Source organism: Bos mutus, chromosome 17, assembly GCF_027580195.1.
Source record: "Bos mutus isolate GX-2022 chromosome 17, NWIPB_WYAK_1.1, whole genome shotgun sequence".
In the NCBI taxonomy this organism is placed as follows: domain Eukaryota; kingdom Metazoa; phylum Chordata; class Mammalia; order Artiodactyla; family Bovidae; genus Bos; species Bos mutus.
In genome coordinates, this window is record NC_091633.1 from 42,566,548 (window position 1) to 42,588,921 (window position 22,374).

The 22,374-nt window shown below is 37.0% G+C and overlaps 1 protein-coding gene across 3 annotated transcripts in view; it reads left to right on the forward strand.

The window, feature by feature from the left end:
• INTU (inturned planar cell polarity protein) overlaps positions 1–22,374 on the forward strand; it is an 84,397-nt gene that overhangs the window by 31,197 nt on the left and 30,826 nt on the right. For all 3 annotated transcript variants that reach the window (XM_005904813.2, XM_070386501.1, XM_070386500.1), the window contains exons 4-8: positions 4,693–4,896; positions 9,208–9,326; positions 12,274–12,363; positions 17,167–17,244; positions 20,485–20,674. In XM_005904813.2, the coding sequence (XP_005904875.2) occupies positions 4,693–4,896; positions 9,208–9,326; positions 12,274–12,363; positions 17,167–17,244; positions 20,485–20,674 (681 nt within the window). The remainder of the gene's footprint in view (positions 1–4,692; positions 4,897–9,207; positions 9,327–12,273; positions 12,364–17,166; positions 17,245–20,484; positions 20,675–22,374) is intronic.

The window sequence follows — 22,374 nt, forward strand, 5'->3', positions numbered from 1 at the left end:
AAGAAGATGGCTGATGTGATCAGATTTGCATTTAGGAATATATCCCTCTGGATGGGACTGGAGATTGGGAAACCAGGTGCTCAGCTTTATGATAGTCCAGAAGAGAGGGGGTTATGGTCTGGGCAAAGGCCTTGGCTGTGGATACGGAGGAGAAGAAGCAGGTGAGAGGTGAAGTAGGTGAGAGGTAAAGTATGCGGGAAGTAAAGAGGACAGTACACTCTGCAGGAGATAATGGAGTCCACGGTGCCTTCCAGTTTTTCTCTTGAGTAGTCCCGTGATATTGTCCAAAAGAGGAGGATCTGAGAGAATTTGCTGAGCCAGGTGGACTCAATTCCTTCAGACTTTTGACTAAGGACTATTCAGAGCATCTGCCAGACAAAGGAGAAAGGATCAGACACATGGAGAGCAGCGAAGACGTTGTGAGAGAGACGTGCGGATGATGAGGCGGAAGTGAGCCTGTGGTCTGGCTGTGCAGTCCCGCGTGTGGAGAGGCTGGCGTGGCAGGCAGCTAATGGGGAAGGGAGCGTTGGCTGGTTCGTTTGGCAGAGGCCAAAGCAACATTGCTTGTTATACGATGTGGATAGGAGAGGATAATTAAAGCAGCAAGGTTTTGGAAGTGGTGAGTTATAGAGTGCATGTCCTTGGACTTGAGAATAAGGTACAGCATCCCCTGAAGGTGTCGGGGGGTGGAGGGAAGGGAGGAGGAAAGAAAGGCTTGGTAAATTGCACAAATAAGAAAACCTTTTGAGAGAGACAGGAGATGATGAAACTTGTCACAGTTTAATGTCCATGTAGGAACAACAGAATACCTTTCCTTTAGGAAGCTTCACATAAACTCAACAGAAGAAAACCCTTTTTAAAATGAGAAGTTTCATATAAACTCAAGACAAAACTTTTCTATAAGAAGGTTGATATAAACTATCTTATATTAAATGTTACTCAATAAAAGTTTTTTTCCTATAAAACATATGATATCCTTAATATTTACATATATCAACCCCTTTTAAAAAATAGTGCTTAACTTTTAATTTGGTTATCTGTCTCACCCTTTTATGGTTTTATCAAAGCAACCAGATTCCTGACATTTATAGCTACTTAGCATGTACACTTTTCAAAATATCTTGCTAAAGTGTAATTATCTTTGCATTATGGAGCCAGCTTTACTTACATCAGAAGAATAGCGGCTAAAGTAGTTCCTTAAAGAATGTTAACGGGTGGTTCTGTGGTGTGTGTCTTCTTTGAGTTTTTCTCATAGTGAGGGGAAAAGTTGTTTTCAAGTGTGTCTCTCTTCACCAGCATAACATACCAGTCTTAAATTTTAGGTTGTTGTAGCTGTCTAAAGTAGAATTGGTAAATTTTTATAAATCTACCAGCTAATTTCCTTTGGTCATACCCTATCTTTTGACCTCTCCACCCGTGAGAATCTGAGCTGGAGAAGATGCCCCTCCTGTTCACAAGTCCATTTCTTTCTCTGAGCACCTCTCACAGAGAGACGCTCCATCAGACCCAGCCCGCCTCTGTGACGCCTGCTCCCTGAGGTTGTCACTCATCCCCTGCTTGCTACAGTCAGATTTCTCACCCTCCATTTCACTCATATGACCAGCTCCACCCTAGAGCCCAGTGCTGGGGACAGTCTTCACAGCTACCCTCTCTAAGGGTACAAGGTCTGCACTAGAGATTTCCCCAAATTCTAAAGATTTCTCACATTTCCAAGGAACACCACCAAAGACTACCATATATTTTCTTTTGGACATTCCTAAATCCTTATTCTCAGATAAAAGAACACCCTAAGTAACAAGCCATTTTTGCTTCATCAGGTCCTCATTCAAGGATTTAATATATTTATGCTTCTGCATGCTCAGTTGCTCAGTCGTGTCTGACTCTTTGCAAGCCCATGGACTGTAGCCCTCCAGACTCCTAAGTCCATTGAATTATCCAGGCAAGAATACTGGAGTGGGTTGCCATTTTCTTCTCCAATATTTATGCTTATTTTTATATTTTTATTTATATATACATATATTGAGCATTACGTACTAGAACAGATGCCACCCTCAGAACATAAGTCTTTCAGGCCATGTATTGGTTCCATATCGCTTGTTTGGATCAAAACCACACCAAATATTCTTTTTCGCATCTTTCTAAGGTCATTTCTGAAACAGTGTCTCTTCAGCTTTTCTTCACCTCATCCTTCTTATCCTTATATTAATTTTTCAGATAACTCTTGAGTGTTCCTATATAGGATCTCTAACTTGTTTATATTTTTGTTTAGCTTACTTAATATTCCAACACCTCCCCCACTGCCCAGTTATACTAGTGTTCTACTACCTTTGGGTTTTTTTGGCCATACAGCATGCAGATCTTAATTCCCCAGCCGGGGATTGAACCTGCATACCCTGCAGTGGAAGCGTGGAGTCTTAACCACTGGACTACCAGGGAAGTCCCTAGCCTTTCTAGATACAGTGTTCTAATACCAAGGGCACATTTTTCAGCATCAAGTTTATAGAACACATTGCAGTTAGTAAGGGTTGATCTTTTCCATTTGGAATATTAAATGTTTTATAACATGAACATTTGGCCTCAGAAAAACTTCATGAGGAACTTCTCCCTTCCTACTGTCTAGCCATGACTTGGTTCATCTTAACTCTGAATATATGCATATTGATGAATTTAGACCTTATGTCCCTTTTCTGCTTGTTAGTAAAATAAATCTGAAACTTATTTTAGAAAGGATGTTTATTTAACTAAATTCACTGTAGGTGTGTGTGTGTGTTAGTCGCTCAGTCGTGTCTGACTCTCTGAGACCCCATGGACTGTAGCCTGCCAGGTTCCTCTGTCTATGGAAATTTCCAGGCAAGAATACTGGAGTGGATTTCCATTTCCTTCTCCCGCATTGCAGGCAGACGCTTTACTGTCTGAACCACCTTAGGTAGACAAAGATAACTCAGCGCCCCTGAAATATCAGACAGCTACAGATAAGCAAAATTGAATGCAACCATAGTCACTCTTTGCCAACCAAAAAAGAAAGATATCTAGATAGTTTTTCTTTTGGAAAGTTTTATTCATCGGGTAGATTTATTTCACAGTATAATACTAACAATAGATAGGCTGATGGAATTATGAATTTTTTAAAATAATATGCTTATATTTTTATGAGAATATATATATTTAAGACTCATTTTTTAAAATGACAGTGATATATTAGTATTTATCATATATTTAAAGTTGGCCTTGAAAACAGTACCTCTTTTAATAAGTTATTAAAAATAGGGATTATTACTGCCTTGATAGTAATTTTTAAACGTTTCCTCTCAAAATACAACTTACTGCATATAAACAATTTTATCTGCTTTTAAATATTGAAGAGATTTCTTTTACCCCCAGTTTATTGAGGTTTGATTGACAAATAAAAATTGTATCTGTTTAGATTGTACAGTGTGATGATTTAATATACATATATCATCCAGACTTCTGTATTCTGGATCAAGCATGAATTTATTTTTTTATTTTTAAAATTTAATTTTAAAAAGTCATTGCACTTTAATGTCTAAATTTAAAATTATATAGATTGTTATGATTAGAATGTCCTGACTTATCTGTATTCTGATAAGATTTTAAACATTAAGAATATTTTGTGCCTATGTAGCTTGTGATGATGTCCTTGCTACCCAAAATTAACTATATTTAGTGACGACTTCTTTTAGTCAAGATACACTGGTGCTTCTTCAAGATAAGCAAGTTGTCTTTGGCCAGCTGGCATTTAGACACATATCTCCTTTTTCAAGGAAAGGTAATTGAGAAGTGGAAGCTACCTTTCAACGACTGGAAAATGGCCACATTCTGGACTCTTACCAATCTTATTTGACATCAAGCCATGAAATTAAACTATCTTTATAAGATAGATAATCTTCTTAGGGCCACAGTTCAAGATCCAGCATGTTGATAAGTTTTTGTTCTTGTTAGCCTTTATTTTAAAGGACCACAAAGAATATCTAAGAGAAGAATATTTGAATATCACCATTTGAAAGGAGAGCTAATTTTGGTTGTATGAGATTGCTTTTAATCCTGAATCTCTTCCTGCCAGTTTCCGCAGATGAGTCAGTGCTATTAGTATTTGTAATGTAGTGTTACTCTTTATTACACTGTCAGCTTATACTAACTTTTGTTTTCCCGTGGCATATCTTGTATTTGTTGTCAATATTTCGAATACAATGTGTGTGTGTTAGTCGCTCAGTCCCACTCTTTGTGACCCCATGGACTGTAGTCCATCAGGCTCCTCTGTCCATGGGATTCTCCAGGTAAGAACACTGGAGTGGTTTGCCATTTCCTCCTCAAGGGTATCTTCCTGACCCAGGGATCTAACCCATGTCTTTTATCCTCCTCCATTGGCAAGCAGGTTTTTTACCACTAGCACCATCTGGGAAGTCCCTAAAATACAATGACTATGTTTAAATTAATGAACTTAGGTACAGAGATTTATACGTTCTTACTCAATAAATGTTTGTAATAATATGTACCAGCCATTGTCCTAGGAGCTGGAGATACAAATAAAAATAGAATACACAATTCCTGCCCATACTCTACAGTGATTTTTTTATGCATACTGGAGTGAATGTGCATGTACAGAGTCTTCTTTGTGAAAACCACTGCTGATTTTCCCTTGTTATAAAATCAATACATTTTAATTTTTTAAAGGTGAAACTGACATTCGAAAATGCATATGCTATGAAAAAGGAAACAACTCAACCAAGACAGAAAAAGGCACAGTTGAACACAAGTGATCTAGTCAAACTTCTGTGGGGAGAAGAGGTAGAAGGTATCCAGCAGAATATTCTAAACACTCCTCACATCGTTATGTACCTCACGCTACAGCTTGACTCGGAAACATCAAAGGAAGAGGTGAGTGTCTTTTCAAAAGTGCAAAGGGAAAAAGTAAGGACAAGGACGTTTTTGTAGACTTCCAAATGCATGGTAAGTTTCCTCAGCCATTCTGTGTCTTGTGTTTCTGGTATCTCTCTTCCACACAGCAGTCTTCACATTGACAAGCTCAGTGAGCCCATTTATAGAGATTACTAAAATATTTGAATTTGTTTCTCCTTATCTTCTTTTAAAATGTCTATTTGAACTGCTTTTTCCATGATATTTTTTAACCTATACTTGGTTGCTTGTATCATTATTATTCTTGCTGTATGTTCTTATTTCTGTTTTCTTGTGATTACTCTAAATATTTTCTCATGATATTTGTCTTAATAGATTCTAAAGTTAAACACTACCTTAACTCTTTTTCAAAATAATTCAAAGCCCTTAGTACACCTTAACTCAGATTTTCCCCTCTTCACATACATGCTATTATCATCAGTAGTTAAGTGCCATCATTTTTTAAAATTCTACAAATTGAGCATAATTATACTACTGATACTGCTGCTGCTGCTAAGTCGCTTCAGTCGTGTCCGACTCTGTGCGACCCCAGAGACGGCAGCCCAACAGGCTCCCCTGTCCTGGGATTCTCCAGGCAAGAACACTGGAGTGGGTTGCCATTTCCTTCTCCAATGCATGAAAGTGAAAAGTGAAAGTGAAGTCACTCAGTCGTGTCCGACTCTTTGCGACCTCATGGACTGCAGCCTATCAGGCTCCTCCATCCATGGGGTTTTCCAGGCAAGAGTACTGGAGTGGGGTGCCATCACTGGGGTACTATTTATTATTGTATTTTATATATTATAGAATGTATAAATTATATATCATAAAGTTCATATTTTATGTGTCATATTTCATACAGATGAATCATCTTTAAATTTGCATGTATGTTTACCTTTTTTTAATTCACTATTCTTATATCTCACCTTATTTGATTATTTTTCTTCTTCCTAAAACTTATACTTTAGGCATTTCTCTTTCACTGAATTCTTTTTGTTGTTATTTATCTGATGCTGCCTTTTTCACCCTTCTTGAGAGGTAGCTTTGTAATCCTTCCTGTAATACTTCCTTTATAAGTCTTCTTGTGTCGCTAAGAAGATGAAGTCAACACATGGCATTGGTCATGCCAACTAAACAGAAAATTTTTTTCTCTAATCTGTTTGAAGACAGTATTTCTTTGTCTTCTGACTTGCATAGTTGATATTAATTAATGACTCTCCATTATTCCTTTTCAAGAACTGTTGTATTTTCTGTGTTCAGTTTCTTGCTTCTGCTATGTCCAAACTGCTTTTTAACCTCTCCGTGGTATTTGTTTGTTTAAACAGTCCCATTTTTATTTTGAGAAACTCCTGAAAAGTTTTTAACTAATTTACATGCAAATCTGCTGGACTGTTCCTGATAATCACTTGTTGCTTGCTTGTCTTAGTGATTCTTTACTTTCTCTAAGCATCTCATACAGATCTCTTCTCCTGATGGGGACTCTGACTTGTGGTGGCTTACCTTGTTATGTTCTAGGATATCACTGACTAAACTTGCTGCTTGATTTTTATCTTTGGGCGTCCTTTGGTTCTAAATGGGGAATACCTGCCTGCAAGGAGAATTTGCTTCTTCTGCTTCTATCACTGACCTAGGGCACTTCAGCCTCACCCAAAGGTTTGGGTTTAACATGATGGTCCTAGGCTCAACTCACCTACCTAGCTATTGGCCCAAAGCTCAGTGTCCTGACCAAAGACATTGTATGTATCAGCCCTCAAGACGACCTGCCTCTGTCCTTCTGGCCTCTACTTACCACTCCCAGCTGAGGCCCGAAGGAAGGCTATGGAGAGGATATCATTGGAGACTTCTCTAGTTCTTTTATATTGAGCAGTTCAACAAGTATGTTTTGGCCATGAATCTGGTTGTTTTACAGCACAAGGGTCTCACAGCACCTAGTGTACCATAATGCTTTAAGCAGAAGTGAAATCAAAAAAGTTTTTACCGGGACTTCCCTGGTTAAAACTCTGAACTTCTACTGCAGGGGTGCAGGTTCCATCCCTGGTTGAGGAACTAAGATCCCACGTGTTGCGAGATGCTGCCAAAAAATAAATAATTAAATAATAATTTTTTAAAAAATTAGAAGTTTATACCTAATTTATATTTCTTTCGTTTTGAAATCCTTGCAGTCTATACTGTCAATGACAAGTCCATTTTTATTCAAAGTGTATATTTCCTTGTGTTGCTTTTTCATATGTCAGAATTTAGCCAATAACTGAACCAGAAAGGAAGGAATTTACTTACACATATTTTTATAATTTGCTGTGCTCTGAAGAATACATGGAGACCTAGAGGTGATAATTCTAATTTCTTGCACATATTACTAGCCCCTTGTATCTTTAGAACAAATGAGAAATTTAACTATGTATTAAATAAAACACACAGCACATTTCTGAGCTGGTAGCACCCTGCATCTTTTAAGGTTGTCTTGGAGTAGGATAGTGCTGAGGCCTTTTGTCATCCTCGCCTTTCTTTCCATGGGAAAGTGTGTCGATGTTTCTCTAATGAACAGGTTTCGGTCTGTTGACAGCCCTGTATCAACACTGTCATTAGGAGAGGCTTTTTATTCTTACTGAACAGAGTGGAAGCTGCTGCAAATACATGCTACTAACAAGTGCTTTAAAACGCAGCTAATTAAGTTGGTTAGGAGCTGTGGCGGTTGCCAGGTCTTGAATAGTGAGGCTTTGTGGGCTGGTTGCTGCAGAGGTTGAAGCAGAGACTTTCTCAAATGACCTTTGTATTCTGGTATTACTTATTTTACAATTAAATGTCATAGGGTCATTTTGTTTTCATGAGTTACATATTTAATAACAGCTTGTTTTCTTCAAGTTACAAGATTTGGACTTAAAAAAAAAAAAAACTAATCGAAGACTATATGGTTATTTGTTTAAAGTGGTGTTGGGTATTTGGCTAAATACTGTAAATTTGTTTGCCAGTTAAGGTTCAAATTTATTAAATGGACATAACAGAAGATCTTAACGGGTGTTTGACTTAATTTCTAGAGATAAAATGTTTTGTGATTACTTTTACACTAGAAATACTACCAGAAATTCAGGTTATTAAGCAGGCTGTATTTAGCGCACATCTTCCATAGCAGTTTGCATATATTAAATGTGCTTGGTAAGTATAAAAAACAGATGTGTCCAGTTTGTTATTATTTATGTTTTATCCTAATATGGAAGTTGCTAAGATGGACTCCAAGCCACATAATTGTTTCTTTTAAAGAGAGTTGAAAGCAAAGTGTAGAACACTCTTTAGAGAGAGAACAAAAGAAAAGATACAGCATTTTAAAAGTTTGAGTTTCAATCATGGTTTGTCATTGAATATCATAAATGGAAATTACTCTGAATTCTCTATAGTTTCTATCTAGAAATTTTTATTTTGCTTGCTTCTAATTTGTTATAGAGAAAAATAGCATTTTGTTTTAAGTAACAGCAAAAAAGTGAGGTACAGATTGAGTCATCTCTTCATGGAAAAGTACTAACAATGCACATCCTGGTTTTGAAATTTATTTAATTTTATGAAAATATTTGTGTCCTGGGAATATACTCTTCTTGAAAACAGAAAACTATTAAGCATTTTTTGAATAGTCCTATGGATTTAGTATTTTCCATAATTTAAAATGTCCCTTTTAAAGGTTGAATTCAAATTAATTTATGACGGGCAAATGCTTTCAAGTTGAAACAGAAGATTTTATAGTATCGTTAATACTTCTTTCTTCTTATCTGCATGACTTTAATTTTGTATTGTCACTTTGTAAGTTTAATTACAGCTTTGTGTTTAAATAAAAATTTTATGTTTTACCAAAGATGAAGCTTATCTTTTAAAAGTCGGTAATGAAAGTAATTAAAGACTCCTTGTTTCATTTAGTGTCTGTATGCGTATGTAACCATAGGAGATAAGAATATCTATATAATGAAATATAAATGTTAGTATTTATACTAACATACAATAAATTTTATATTGTAAAGGAGATTAATATTTGAAGCATTGCTGGTAATTGGTTTTAACTATTCCAACTAATCAGTATTCTACTCAGCATATATATCATGACCAATTTTGATAGTCTAACTTATTTTAAATGTGTATATGTGTTAAAATTCCAGGCATACTTTTCTTCTTATGTTTGCATAAAACTCCCACTGAAGCTGAAAGGAGTTATTTTTGTTTTTTCCTTAATTCGAAGTCTATACTTGGCATGAAAAAAATTATTGTTGGAAAATTTCAGAGGGATTGATATTTCTGTTTCTTTTCATTTAACAGCAGGAAATCCTTTATCATTATCCAGTTTCTGAGGCATCTCAGAAACTCCAGAGTGTGAGAGGGATATTTCTCACACTCTGTGACATGTTGGAAAATGTAACTGGGACACAAGTTACGAGGTAATAATTGACTTTTGTGTAGCTTTAATTCTCTTTCTTTCAAGTTCTTTACCTTGGTTCTGACAAAACACTAATGCAGGTATCTGTTATACAAATATGTTTGTATCTATAATGGAAATATTTATATGGCAGGTATGATATCTCTGGATAATTTCTTTCTCACCTCAGTTGTTTCTACTACTCATCTGTTGAAAATTATATTCTCAGTACAGCTGTAGATCTGGGTGTTTGGGCACACTTTACATAACAAAATTAGACTAATGACCTGCATTTTAGAATTTTTTCATAAATGTGATTTCTATTAAGCATGGCATTATGATGAGTTTTGGCTTTTTAATGATTGTATCTTGATTATTAACTTGCTCGACAATAGCTTTGTGTTTGGTAAGGATGACTGAATACAAATTTTTCATATAGTTCAAAATGTTTTGTTCTTAAAACAATGGTAGAAAAACACACAATATATATACACTTTAGAAAAGAGTATTCAGAAGGTGATATCATCTATAATATTTCCTGACTTTGAAATTTTATAGTTAACTTATGGAAAGAGGGGGTTCAAAGTTTTTGAGTTTTTTTTTTTTTTTCATGAAATAGATATACAGATTATAAACTATTTTTCTTGATATTTCAACAGTTTGAACTTTACCAAAAAAAAGTTTATCTCAAATTTTATGAGCCTTTCAATACTGATACAATATCAAGTTGGATTTTCTACGCTTTAGCTTTTCTTTTCCCATCTTCTGATTAAAACGACACCTTTAGGATTTTATTCTTTATTGAAGTATATTATTGATTTACAATGTGTTAATTTCAGGTATACAGCACAGTGTACACACACACACACATCCTTTTTCAGATTCTTTTCCCTTTGTAATAGGTAATTATAAAATATTGAGTATAGTTTCCTGTGCTATACAGTAGGTCTTTGTCTAGGATCTTAATAGATAGGATCTGCAAGCTAACAGGAAGAATTTTTTGTTTTTCTAAATGACAGTGATATTTAACTCTGGGACTATATACACTATATACATATAGTGTATATATAAAAGACTATTTCATTACAGAATGCTAGTAACTGAGGCTCCATTTAGAATATATTCACATTTATAAACCTGGAGGAGGGCATGGCAACCCACTCCAGTATTCTTGCCTGGAGAATCCCCATGGAGCCTGGCGGGCTGCAGTCCATGGGGTCACAAAGAGTTGGACGCAACTGAGCGACTTAGTACAGCACACACATTCATAAAAGCATGTCATAGGCATTTAAATTTTTTTAATAGTTTTATTGAGATATGGTTCATACATCATCCAATTCACCCACTTAAAGTATACAGTTGGATGGTTTTTGGTATTTGAAGATGATGTGAAACCATCACCAGAGCCAGTTTTAGAACATTTTTATTATCTGAAAGAAGAACTCTGTACCTTTCAGCAGTTCACTCACCTACCCACCCCCAAGCCCTAAGCACCCACTAATCTACTTTTTGTCTCTCTAGATTTCCCTATTCTGGACATTTTGTAAGAAAGAAATTGAAGTACGTCATTATTTGTGACTAGCTTCCTTCTCTTAACATGTTTTTAAGGTGCAGGCCTCATTTCTAATCTTTTTAGTAAGAAGATGTGTTTTAAGTTTCTCGATGTGGATTTTATTTTTCTAGATACTTTAGATCTTTGATATTTAGATATTTGTTAGATAAGATGTGGATTAGACATGTGGAAGCAGCTTCCCTGGTGGCTCAGCAGTAAAGAATCTGCCTGCCAATGTAGGAGATGCAAGTTCAATCACTGGGTTGGGAAGATCTCTTGGAAAAGGAACTGGCAACCCATTCCAGTATTCTTACCTGGGAAATCCTATACACAGAGGAGCCTGGCAGGCTACAGTCCATGGGTTGCAAGAGTTGGACGTGACTTAGCAACTAAACCATCATCAGATGTGGAAAACTAAATATATATAGGAAAAACTTTTTTGAAAGAGTATGAAGATTATTATTATTTCAGGGATGCCTTAGCAACATGTGTCTTTTGTTGCATACAGTTTTAAAACTATAGTAAAATTAATTATGACTATAATCTAATATTTGTCTAAAAGTACATGCATTTTTAAAACTTTATTAAGGCAAAACTAATATCCTTTTTAAAATCTCATATACTCATCTACTATAGTATAGAAAGTACACTATGTCCTGGGACTCAATAGATAAAGATTGATGGGCATATTTTAATTTCAAAGAATACACCTTCTCACCACCTCCCCACACTATAAGATTGAATCATATTATCTATTTCCATAGTTTATTGTTGTATCTCTCTTTAGAACACATTGTTTTCTAAATTAATTGAAATATAATTGAAGTATAGTAAATGGCACATACATAAACTGTGTAATTTGATTGTTTTTGACATTGGTATAGACCCTGAAACCATCACCATCATGAATATATCTATCACTCCAAATGTTTCCTTGAGAATACGTTTAAATCTGACAACATTTTGGTTACTTATTTACGTGTTCCATACTAACTGATCATGTTTTGAGCCTGGGACTACATCTTACTTCTTTGTAATCTCTTTTAGTAAATTAGGTTCATAAATAGATAATCAGTAAAAATTTGTTAACACACTGAGATGGAAGCTTTCTTCTTTAAAAAATGTGTATATAGTCAATTAATGTTAGCAAAAGAGTTTCAATAGTTTTTTGCTATAATGAGTCTTTTGTTTGACCAGGTTATTGTGAGCTTTTTGAAGTATGTATTTTAGAATATGTTTATGTTGTACAATTCCTTGCCTTTTCTGTGTGGCAATTAGGTATATGCCAAGAAATTTGCTTATTAAGCATGCAGTTCTTAAATCATAACCATATGTAATCTTTTCTAAATGACTCTTTATAATTTTATGACATTTAAAGATATTCTTAATTTCATTTTGACTCTGTTTTTTTCCTTAGCTCATCCCTTCTTTTAAATGGAAAACAAATTCATATAGCTTATTGGAAAGAAACTGACAAGCTGTTGTTAATTGGCCTGCCTGCCGAGGAGTAAGTTGGGATTTTTGTTTACCTTAAATTCATTTCTAAAATACTGCTGATAAAGTCTGTTTCATTAAAATGATGACACTTTGGTCAAAAGGTCAATTCAGGAAGTTTTACAATTGAAAGGTTTGCTGCACTGGTTTAATAGCTACCTGTGTTCATTTGGTGTGAAGATTGCAGAAAGGCACCAGGACAGCCCACCTAGATTAATCAGAAAGGCTGTCAATACCGTTTCCTCTAAGATGCGACCAGTACAGAGGTGGCTGAGATCAGCTTGTCCTCTGCTCAGACTTTTGACAGTATCATGGTTTGGATTTTGCATATTTACAGTTTTTATTCTTTTTCCTGTTGGTGATTTTGAAGAAGTAAAGGTCAGCAGAAAGATGTTTTGCCTTGATGTTGAGCATCTTTGACCAAATAATGAATTTTTAACTTTAAAGTGATTTCTTTAATGGTATGTCTTATCATGGTCCCCTTCTTAACTTTTTTGTAAGTATTTTGAAATATATCTTATTTTACTATTAATAGTTGGCTATAAGAATGGGCTGACATTTATCTATATATGTATTAGAAGTGAGTTACTAAATCCAGCCCACACTCAAAGGCAACAGTATCAAACAATGTGTGGACTTGTTTTAACACCACAAACAGGAACTCCAAAGGAGGCTGCAGTGAAAAATATTAAAATGATTGTGTTTTAAAAGGGTCTTTAGTTTTGGACAGAAAGAGAATCAAAAATGTTCACATGAAGGGATAGTGGTGCTGTTACATGATGGTTCTCTTTAACCAGCTAATGTGCATTTTTCAGGCTTCCCAGGCGGTGCTAGTGGTAAAGAACCCGTCTGCCAATGCAGGAGACATAATAGATGTGAGTTCAGTCCCTAGGTCAGGAAGATCCCTGGGAGGAGGGCACAGCAACCCACTCCAGTATTCTTGCCTGGAGAATCCCATCAATAGAGGAGCCCGGCAGGCTACACTCTATAGCGTCACAAAGAGTCAGACACGACTGAAGTGACTTAGCATGCATGTGCATTTTTCTGTCTAAAAAAGGACTTTAATGAACCCTGCTAGGAGACTGCCCTATGCGATGGGTTGTATAATGAAAAATCGAGTTGTTTTCACAGTATCAGTTCAGTTCAGTCTCTCAGTCGTGTCCGACTCTTTGCGACCACATGAATTGCAGCACGCCAGGCCTCCCTGTCCATCACCAGCTCCCGGAGTTTACCCAAACTCATGTCCATCAAGTCGGTGATGCCATCCAGCCATCTCATCCTTTGTCGTCCCCTTCTCCTCCCACCCCCAATCCCTCCCAGCATCAGAGTCTTTTCCAATGAGTCAACTTTTTGCATGAGGTTTCACAGTATGGGTTTATACAAATTGGAGAATATCCAGAATAAGATGCTTTACAGTGTACTGGCAGGTAAAAGGCAGGGTCGTGCCTTTAGACTTTTGTAGTAGCCCAAAAGGGAAAAGATACAGATAATACAGGGGTAAGATAAGGTCGTGTGGGCAGTTAGAGAGCAAAGAGGAAGGCCCAGCTAAAGAAGTGGGCAGAGGCTGCTCTCCCACGTTCTGATGTCACCGTATGATGCCACCAGTCACATTTAGGCAGCTAGAGACAGTGTCCAGAGGTTTTGCCCTGAAGCCAAAAAAGGACTGTCACTGCTGAGCTCTGGATCAAGGTTTTGCTCGATAAGGAGATTATGCTCTAGCCATTTTCTCAGTCTTTATGACTAGGGTGGGGGTGGGGAGGGGGCCTCTCCTAAATTCTTATGTCATTTCCTTCCTAGAGAATTTGGCTTGTTAAGTTAGAATAAATTGGAAGGTCCTCCTCCCTCTCTAACCTGAGCTTCAAGTCAGAAATAGTCCCAGCCACCTCTTCACCCAGCTGTCTTACTGCTCATATCAACCGCTCTGTAGCAGACTCTTTTCCTTTGTTTCATCTTGTTTCACATGACTGTGAAAGGTAGTTGTTATTGTTCTCATTTGTTCTGATTGGGAAATAGAGTATTGAGAGATCATGCACGAGCGCCTCCTCAATGTGAGTTTGTACATCTCTGTATCTCCAACATCACCCCGGCTGATCCAGGGTATTCGAAGGAGAGACGGCATAGGCGAAGATCAGGATACGATAGCTTCAATTAGATATTAATTAAAGATATAAAGATTAATAGGATGAGGATAGCTCAGTAGGAAAATTCAGTGGAGAAAAGAGGCTGAGTAGCTTGGTTTACGCGGGAGACCAATAAAACTTCAAGACAAGAAGTTTGCACCACTTACGAGGCCGCAGGCGCCCTTCCGTTCTCCCGAAGGAGAGGAGACACTGAGGCCTCCCGGTCGGATCTTAGAAGCCCAGGCATAATTAGTAAGCATGGTGGGTTCGCGCTCCAGATGGAGACTCAACCAGAGTGAGAGAGAGACATGGGGAGACCAGTATTTCGAGAAACTGATCCCAATTCTTTATTTTCCATGGTCTACTTTTATACACTGAGATGTTATGCAAAGTCACGGGGTCAGCAGTCCTGACTTTTATCAAAGTCAGGTGCTTCATACAAATGTATACAGAGGTCTTAGGGGTGTTACATCATCTTCTGGCCAGGGGGCCTGCTGACAATTCTGACCCTCTCCTTGTGACAGCGGTCAGTCAATCAGGACACTTATTTCTCCAGGGCTGATTATTCTCAAAACAGACGCCACCCAAATGAAGTTACATTCCTACAGGGTGAGGGTGTAGTGGGTTTTAGTTAAGGAAAGAATTTACTTAGCCTAAGGTCTAACGTGATTAATATCAAAGGTTAATTCTATATATTCATTAATGTGTGTAAGGGCAGGGGATATGGAGACTTAGCAACAAACATTGGCTCAACAAATGAAAAACCCTTCACCAACACAATTTCTAATTAGCCCATTATACTTATACTAATAGTTTTCTAACTTTTCTAAGGAACCTGTTTTTAGAAGGTTTAAAGCATCTTGTGCTGTGAGCGATCACATGTGGCCGGACAAGCCTGTCAGGCAGGCCAGAGAACCTTCAGAGGAGTTTGAGGGTTAAAACACTCTTGTCACACCCAAGAGTTTTTATTGACTGGAGCTCTAGGTTAACTCCTTCTCCGAAAGAGGTGGTGGGGGACAGCCCCCTGTAAAGTCAGAGATGTAGGAAAGAGCACAAAGTAGTAAAGTAGGCAGGCTCTGGTAATGGGGGTAGATGCTCGAGGAGTTCCAGGGGGACTCCTGAGGCTCGATCCCGCCTTTGCGTATGTCGAGCCTCCTTCCTCATGACCTTTGTCATGGGCGGAGTACCTCACTCTGGCCCCCAACATCCCATGTGGTTTGTAACTGAACTGGTGTCCCTGGGATTTTTTTCCCTTGTGTGTCTTAATGCCACCATCTGTATGTTTCTTTCTTCATCACTGTACCTTTTACAATCAGGATGAGAAAAGCATTGCCCCACAGAGGACAGAGTGGGGCCTATACTCTAGTAGTAACATGCGTTTTCTTGGTGGGGAGATCATCTTACTGTGATGGCTGCAGTGAATAGTGAGGACGTAACCAGGAAGACAGTGTAGGATAGTAGAGAGAATAACTTTGGAGCCCACCAGCAGGTTCTATTGGAGAAGGAAATGGCAACCCACTCCAGTGTTCTTGCCTGGAGAATCCCATGGACGGAGAAGCCTGGTAGGCTGCAGTCCATGGGGTCGCACAGAGTCGGACACAACTGAAGCGACTTAGCAGCAGTAGCAGCAGCAGGTTCTTCTCCCTGGGTTCCCTTGCAGAAGTTACTTCTTAAACCTCAGTTTACCCATTGGTGTAATGGGAATAATAAGACCTGCTTTGTAAAATTCCTACAAGGCTTCAACAAGAAAGTGTTAAGTCCATTTCTTTCCTTTCTCCTACTTTCTTTCCTTTCTCCTACTTTCTCTTTCATTAAGGGGTATCTTTTTGTCACAAGAGTTAGAGGTTCAGTTGAGATTTTAGTATTACTGGAAAGTGTCAAGAATACAGAGTGAAGTAAGCCAGAAGGAAAAACACCAATACAGTATACTAACGCATATATATGGAATTTAGAAAGATGGTAACGATAACCCTGTATACGAGACAGCAAAAGAGACACTGACGTATAAAACAGTCTTATGGACTTTGTGGGAGAGGGAGAGGGTGGGAAGAATTGGGAGAATGGCATTGAAACATGTAAAATATCATGTATGAAACGAGATGCCAGTCCAGGTTCAATGCATGATACTAGATGCTTGGGGCTAGTGCACTGGGACGACCCAGAGGGATGGTATGGGGAGGGAGGAGGGAGGAGGGTTCAGGATGGGGAACACATGTATACCTGTGGTGGATTCATTTTGATGTTTGGCAAAGCTAATACAATTATGTGGAGTTTGAAAATAAAATAAAATTAATTAAAAATTAAAAAAAAAAAAAGAATTCACTTTTGTTTCTATGGGCCCAGATATTGTACCAACTTCTTAAATGTGTTACTTTTATTTAATCCTCAAAATGAACCTGAGAACGTTTCGCGATTATGGTCCTGTTGTACATAAAGGAAATTAAGTCCTAAGGGGATTAAATAATTTCCATGTACGTGGTGATATAAAAGTTTGTACTTGACCCATGTTAGTACCCCAAATGTAGACATCAGAGTTTTTGATTATGCAGGAAACAACCATTTTACACAGCTGTACTCAGTTAACATACATACTTTTCACATTTTTCATATATGTATAATGTAAAGATCTGCTTCTTTTGTTATGAAATCAATTGTCTATGTTATAAATGAACAGATGTTATTTTGCTTTTTTTTAGAGTACCTCTTCCTCAGCTAAGGAATATGATAGAAGATGTTGCCCAAACCATAAAATTTATGTATGGTTCTTTAGACAGGTGAGTACTTCTTTGAATTGAATCTCACATTTTAAGTATATGATTCCAAATTACTTTTTGTGCTTAATAGTGTTCTTGGTTATCAAGTTAGTTGTTTGTTTTCTTATTTTCTCATCCTTCATGTCTGGCTTTTATTTTACAGCTATAGGCAGGTTTTCATTTGATCCAGTGCTTTTTCTCTTTTGATCTCATAATCAAAGAAATATCAGTGAAATAATAATCAGTGAAATAAAAATCAGTGAAATAATCTTTGATTTTTACATCTTACATCACTATTTTGTGAAATAAATTACAATTTATTTCAATTACATTGTGATTTGATATATTTTCGTAGGGGCAAATGTAAGAGCATTTCTTCAGAACAGATACAGAAAAGAGTAAGAAGATTTCAAATAAGTTTTTTGTGTTTTCTTCTGATTATAAGACCATTGTCAAATTACTATCCTAAAATGTGATATTTTTCCTTAAAAATTTTTTTTAGTAAAAAAATGTGCTATTAAAATAAATAAAAGACACAGTGGAGAAGGTAATTGACTATTTATTTTCATGTATATTCTTCCGTATATTGGGTTGGCCAAAAAGTTCATTTTTTTTTTTTTCCCTCAAAATGTTACAGAGAAACCTGAATGAACTTTCTGGCCAACCCAATATTGTCTATATAATATGAATATACACATTCTTTTTTTTACATGTGAGTTCACAGTGTGCATATTTTTCTGCTTCTTGCTTTTTTAACCTCGCAGTATGTGCTACATCTTTCTTGATCTTAAGGAGGAAATTTGAGGTAGTCATTTAACATTTGAACATGTAAAATTATGAGTGAGAAGTAGATTTTTTTTTCTCTTTGGAGGATTGTTGTTAATTCCCAGTACTTCAGAGGGCTAAAATGGTACCTTTAATTTAAAGCCTTAAGAGTATATCAATATAAAAATTCCAAAGACAGTTTATACACTTTTCCAAACCATAGTAGTATCAGCTTTGTTGTCACTGTTCTCAGAGCTGCCTAAAGGAATTTTCTGTGATGATGTCATCTGGAGAAATTGTCTAATTTGCACTGTTTTCCTCCAGGTGCCTCTTAGGAGACACCTTCTTCTCAAATCCAATTACATATTAGCATTTTCCAAATGTGTGAACTACAAAAGGCTGGGCATTCATATATAGTGCTTTTACCTTTTACTAGTAAGAAGAATGTTAACCAATGAAAGTAAGGACTCTTAAGGTGGTTATAAACTGCCTCCTTAAATTTATACTAGATGAGCAAATATTGCTATGCTTTACCCTAACTGAATCTCTATTTTCAAAAACTAGAGATGATCAAAGAATAAATTCCTGTAATGAATTTTGTATATGAAGATAAAGCAATTGGAGTTGTTCTATAAATTCCAATGAGTAGGTTGAGGGCCAAGGGATTCTTGATTTCTCTGAATTTCATTTGGATATTTAGCTTCCATTGATTTGGAAGCATCTCCAAGTTGTCAGCAAATTTAAGCAGTTTTTTCCTTACCCAAGTTAGAATTTGAAAGGCAAACTAAAATAATAAATGTCAAGATCCACTGAATTCTTGAAACCAAGAAGCAGTATGGATCCATGATATTAAGTCATTTTGCAATAATTTTTTAATCACAAGTTTTCTGATTATGAAAGATATTAAAGGCCCATTGTGAAAAATTATGAAATAACTGAAAAGTCCAAAACTTAAATTACCACTTGTAAGTTGTGAGCTGGTTAGTCCTCTGTAAGTGACAGAAAATTGATTATACCTTTACAAAGTTTAGAGTTGTGATCAAATTAAAGATACATTTCCTTCATCATTCCCAACCAATTCATCAGCAAATCCTAATCAGCCTGTCTCCAAAATAAATCTCAAATCCATCCGTTTCTCTCCATCTTCACTATTAACCCTGTCCGACTAACTACTGCTGTGGCTCATTGCTACAGTAACTTCCTGATTACCTTGCCTCCATTCTTGCCTCTTTAATTTCCAAAGTTAGAATGATCTTTCTACACTATTATGTGGCTCCCACATACCTTTCTGACTTCAGATCTCAATGCCCTCTGCCTTTCTGTACTGTTCTGCAGGCATCCTGGTCAAGCCTGTTCCCACCCTGGCTTTTGTACTCTTCCATCTCACTAGACCTTCTTGACATCAGGACCTCAGCTTAAATGCCCTGTTCCTTCGCAGAGATCCTCCCCTAACCATTTGATTTAAAATAGCCAGCCAGTCACCCCACCCATTCAGACAGTCTTGTTCTGTGCTTAGTCCTTTGTACAAGTTCATGTTTTTACTTTTTGATCATTTATCATCATTCTCCAGTAGAATGGGAGCTCCAGGGGAGTAGAGACTTTGTCTTTTGTCTTGATATTTTTATTGCTGTACCTCCATGCATGAGAATAGTGCCTGAAACACAGTAGGCACTCAAGTAATTAGTTGAATGAATCAGTGAATACTAGTCTGATATATTAATGGTATTTATATATATATCAGTTATTGTGTTATCCAGTAGTTTATACCACTGAATGGTTGTAGGTAATGCTATACTACTTTTACATCACTGAAACCAAGTTTTTGTTTTGTTTTGTTTTTTAGTTTTTAAATAGCTGTGCCTTCATTAGCAAAGAGGGGAGGAAATAACTTAGGCTAATCATGTGTTTACTGTATACCAGTAAGTAATAGGCATAATAAGTACTTGCTGTATACTAGGTACTTTTCATGAGAGTTAGATTGTATTATCCCTGTTTTTACAGTTGGGAACAAAAGTTCAGAGAAAGGTTAGATGATTTTCCTGAGAGATCTATCTAGTGAAAAGCAGTGATAGGGTTCAGTCAGATCTGTTCTAGAAGCTCAAAATCTTTTTGTTATCCTATGCTGACTGAAAGATATTGGGAGTTGTAAATGGTTGAGAAATAAAAGTGAAAGCAACTTACATTTTTTGCCAAAAGGGTACTTCAGCCCATTCTGTTTAGATACACCACTTGTGTTAGCCCTGTGGTTTTCCCATAGGGCACCATGCACCCTCTGCCCAGTGCATTTGAGAATAAAGTTTTAGGGTAAAAAATATTGACAGGGTGACTTTCTTTATATACTCCATCAGTAACATTATGGCTATAATTCTTATTAAGAAGGGAGGAGTGAGGAAGAGAACCTGTGTAGTTGGGCAAGATCCAGTCCCTTTAGGTTTGTACAAGCAATGACCACCATTTCCGTGTGTTGTTCTGACATTACAGCTCTTGTTTTTTCAGTGCCTTTTGCCAGGTTGAGAATGTTCCTCGTTTGGATCATTTTTTCAGCTTGTTTTTTCAAAGAGCACTTCAGCCCACTAAACTGCATTCGAGTGCCAGTCCCAGCACACAGCAGTACGATGCTTCCAGTGCAGTGCTCTTAGACAATCTCCCTGGAGTTCGGTGGCTCACACTTCCCCAGGAAATTAAGGTACTCTTAGGTGTCATAAATAAGAATCAGAGCCAGTTGCCTTATAATTCTTTATTTTCTCTTTTTTTTTTTTCTCCCCCATAGGCTTTTTGTTATTTTCAGGATTGCAGGTAAGAGTTAAAAGGGCAACTAGTTGATATGGTAGGAGGTCCAGTGCAGTGAACTTTTTCTTTCTAAATAAAAATTAGTTCTCTCATTTTACTTTAACATTCAGACTTTGTTCAAACTTGGAATACTTTTTGGAAATCATAATTATATGTGTGTCTTACTTTTTAATTCTGTGGTTTTGATTTTATAATGCAGGGTCATTGAGTTAGGTGGATGAAATGATTGGCTAACAAATATTCTTAACTAAAATACAAACTCCACAAATAATACCAAAATCTTTATTTACATGCTTCTAAGTCACTTCAGTTGTGTCCGACTCTGTGCGACCCCATAGACGGCAGCCCACCAGACTCCCCCGTCCCTGGGATTCTCCAGGCAAAAACACTGGAGTGGGTTGCCATTTCCTTCTCCAATGCATGAAACGTGAAAGTGAAGTCGCTCAGTCGTGTCAGACTCTTAGCGACCCCATGGACTGCAGCCTACCAGGCTCCTCCGTCCATGGGTTTTTCCAGGCAAGAGTACTGGAGTGTGCCATTGCCTTCTCCATTGTTTACATGAGCATCTGTAATTACCCTTAGCCTTGTCCCATAGATAGCTCACCCAAAGGTAATGTTCATGAGGGTTATCAATGAGATTTTAGTCATTTCTAGATCCAGAATAACTTTATGGACTGAAATGACTGAATGAAGACTCATTTCAGACATATTCATCAACAACAGTATATTTAGCCACAGCATTTGTAACAGTATTAATGAGGCACCATGCCATAGCAGTTCCTTGTCCATGAAGAAACTCAAGCTATGCTGTAGTAAAAGCCCAATTCAAGATTCTGCTCTTCATGGAATTCTACAATATATGATCAAATAATTATGCCTTTTGACAGTTTAATAATAATTTAAACTGATATATCAGTCTCTTTACTTAGTTTTCTTATCTGTAAAATTGGAACAATAATAGTATCAACTTCATAAAGAAGTTATAATACATAAAATGCTTAAGAGTCATGCCTTGCACATTGTTGTAATTATAGTTGTGAAATTAGTATTATATATTGTATAACTGGAGGGAGTTGAGGGGTTAGAGCATGTTTAAAGGAAACTTTACCTTCTGATATTCTTTTTTGTCCTTGCGTCTGTCAACTGCCTCCTGCTGCCTTTTTTAACCAAGGCCAATGATTATCATTTTCCTAAATCATTTCCATACTGAAAAGTATGAAATATAGAATTCTACTCCCATCAATAAGAGACAGAGTTTAATTAGATAACCTTAAATTTAATATAGAAAGACCCTGGTTCCAAAGTCTGCCTCATGTCCATTCTGGGGTCTTTTTCCTTCTGAAAGACATGAGACCCATTGTCAGAGGTGCCATCGTCTCTTTCCTAGAGTAGGAAATGGCAACCCACTCCAGTTTTCTTTCCTGGAAAATTCCATGGACAGAGGAGCCTGGTGGACTATGGTCCACAGAGTTGCAAAGAGTCAGACACCACTGAGCAGTTAAGCACACACGCTATCATCTCATGAGTTTTGCCCAAGTTCTCTCCCCGAAGACTCTCTTCACTTAAAGAAATGTTTTCTCCACAAAGTATATCGTC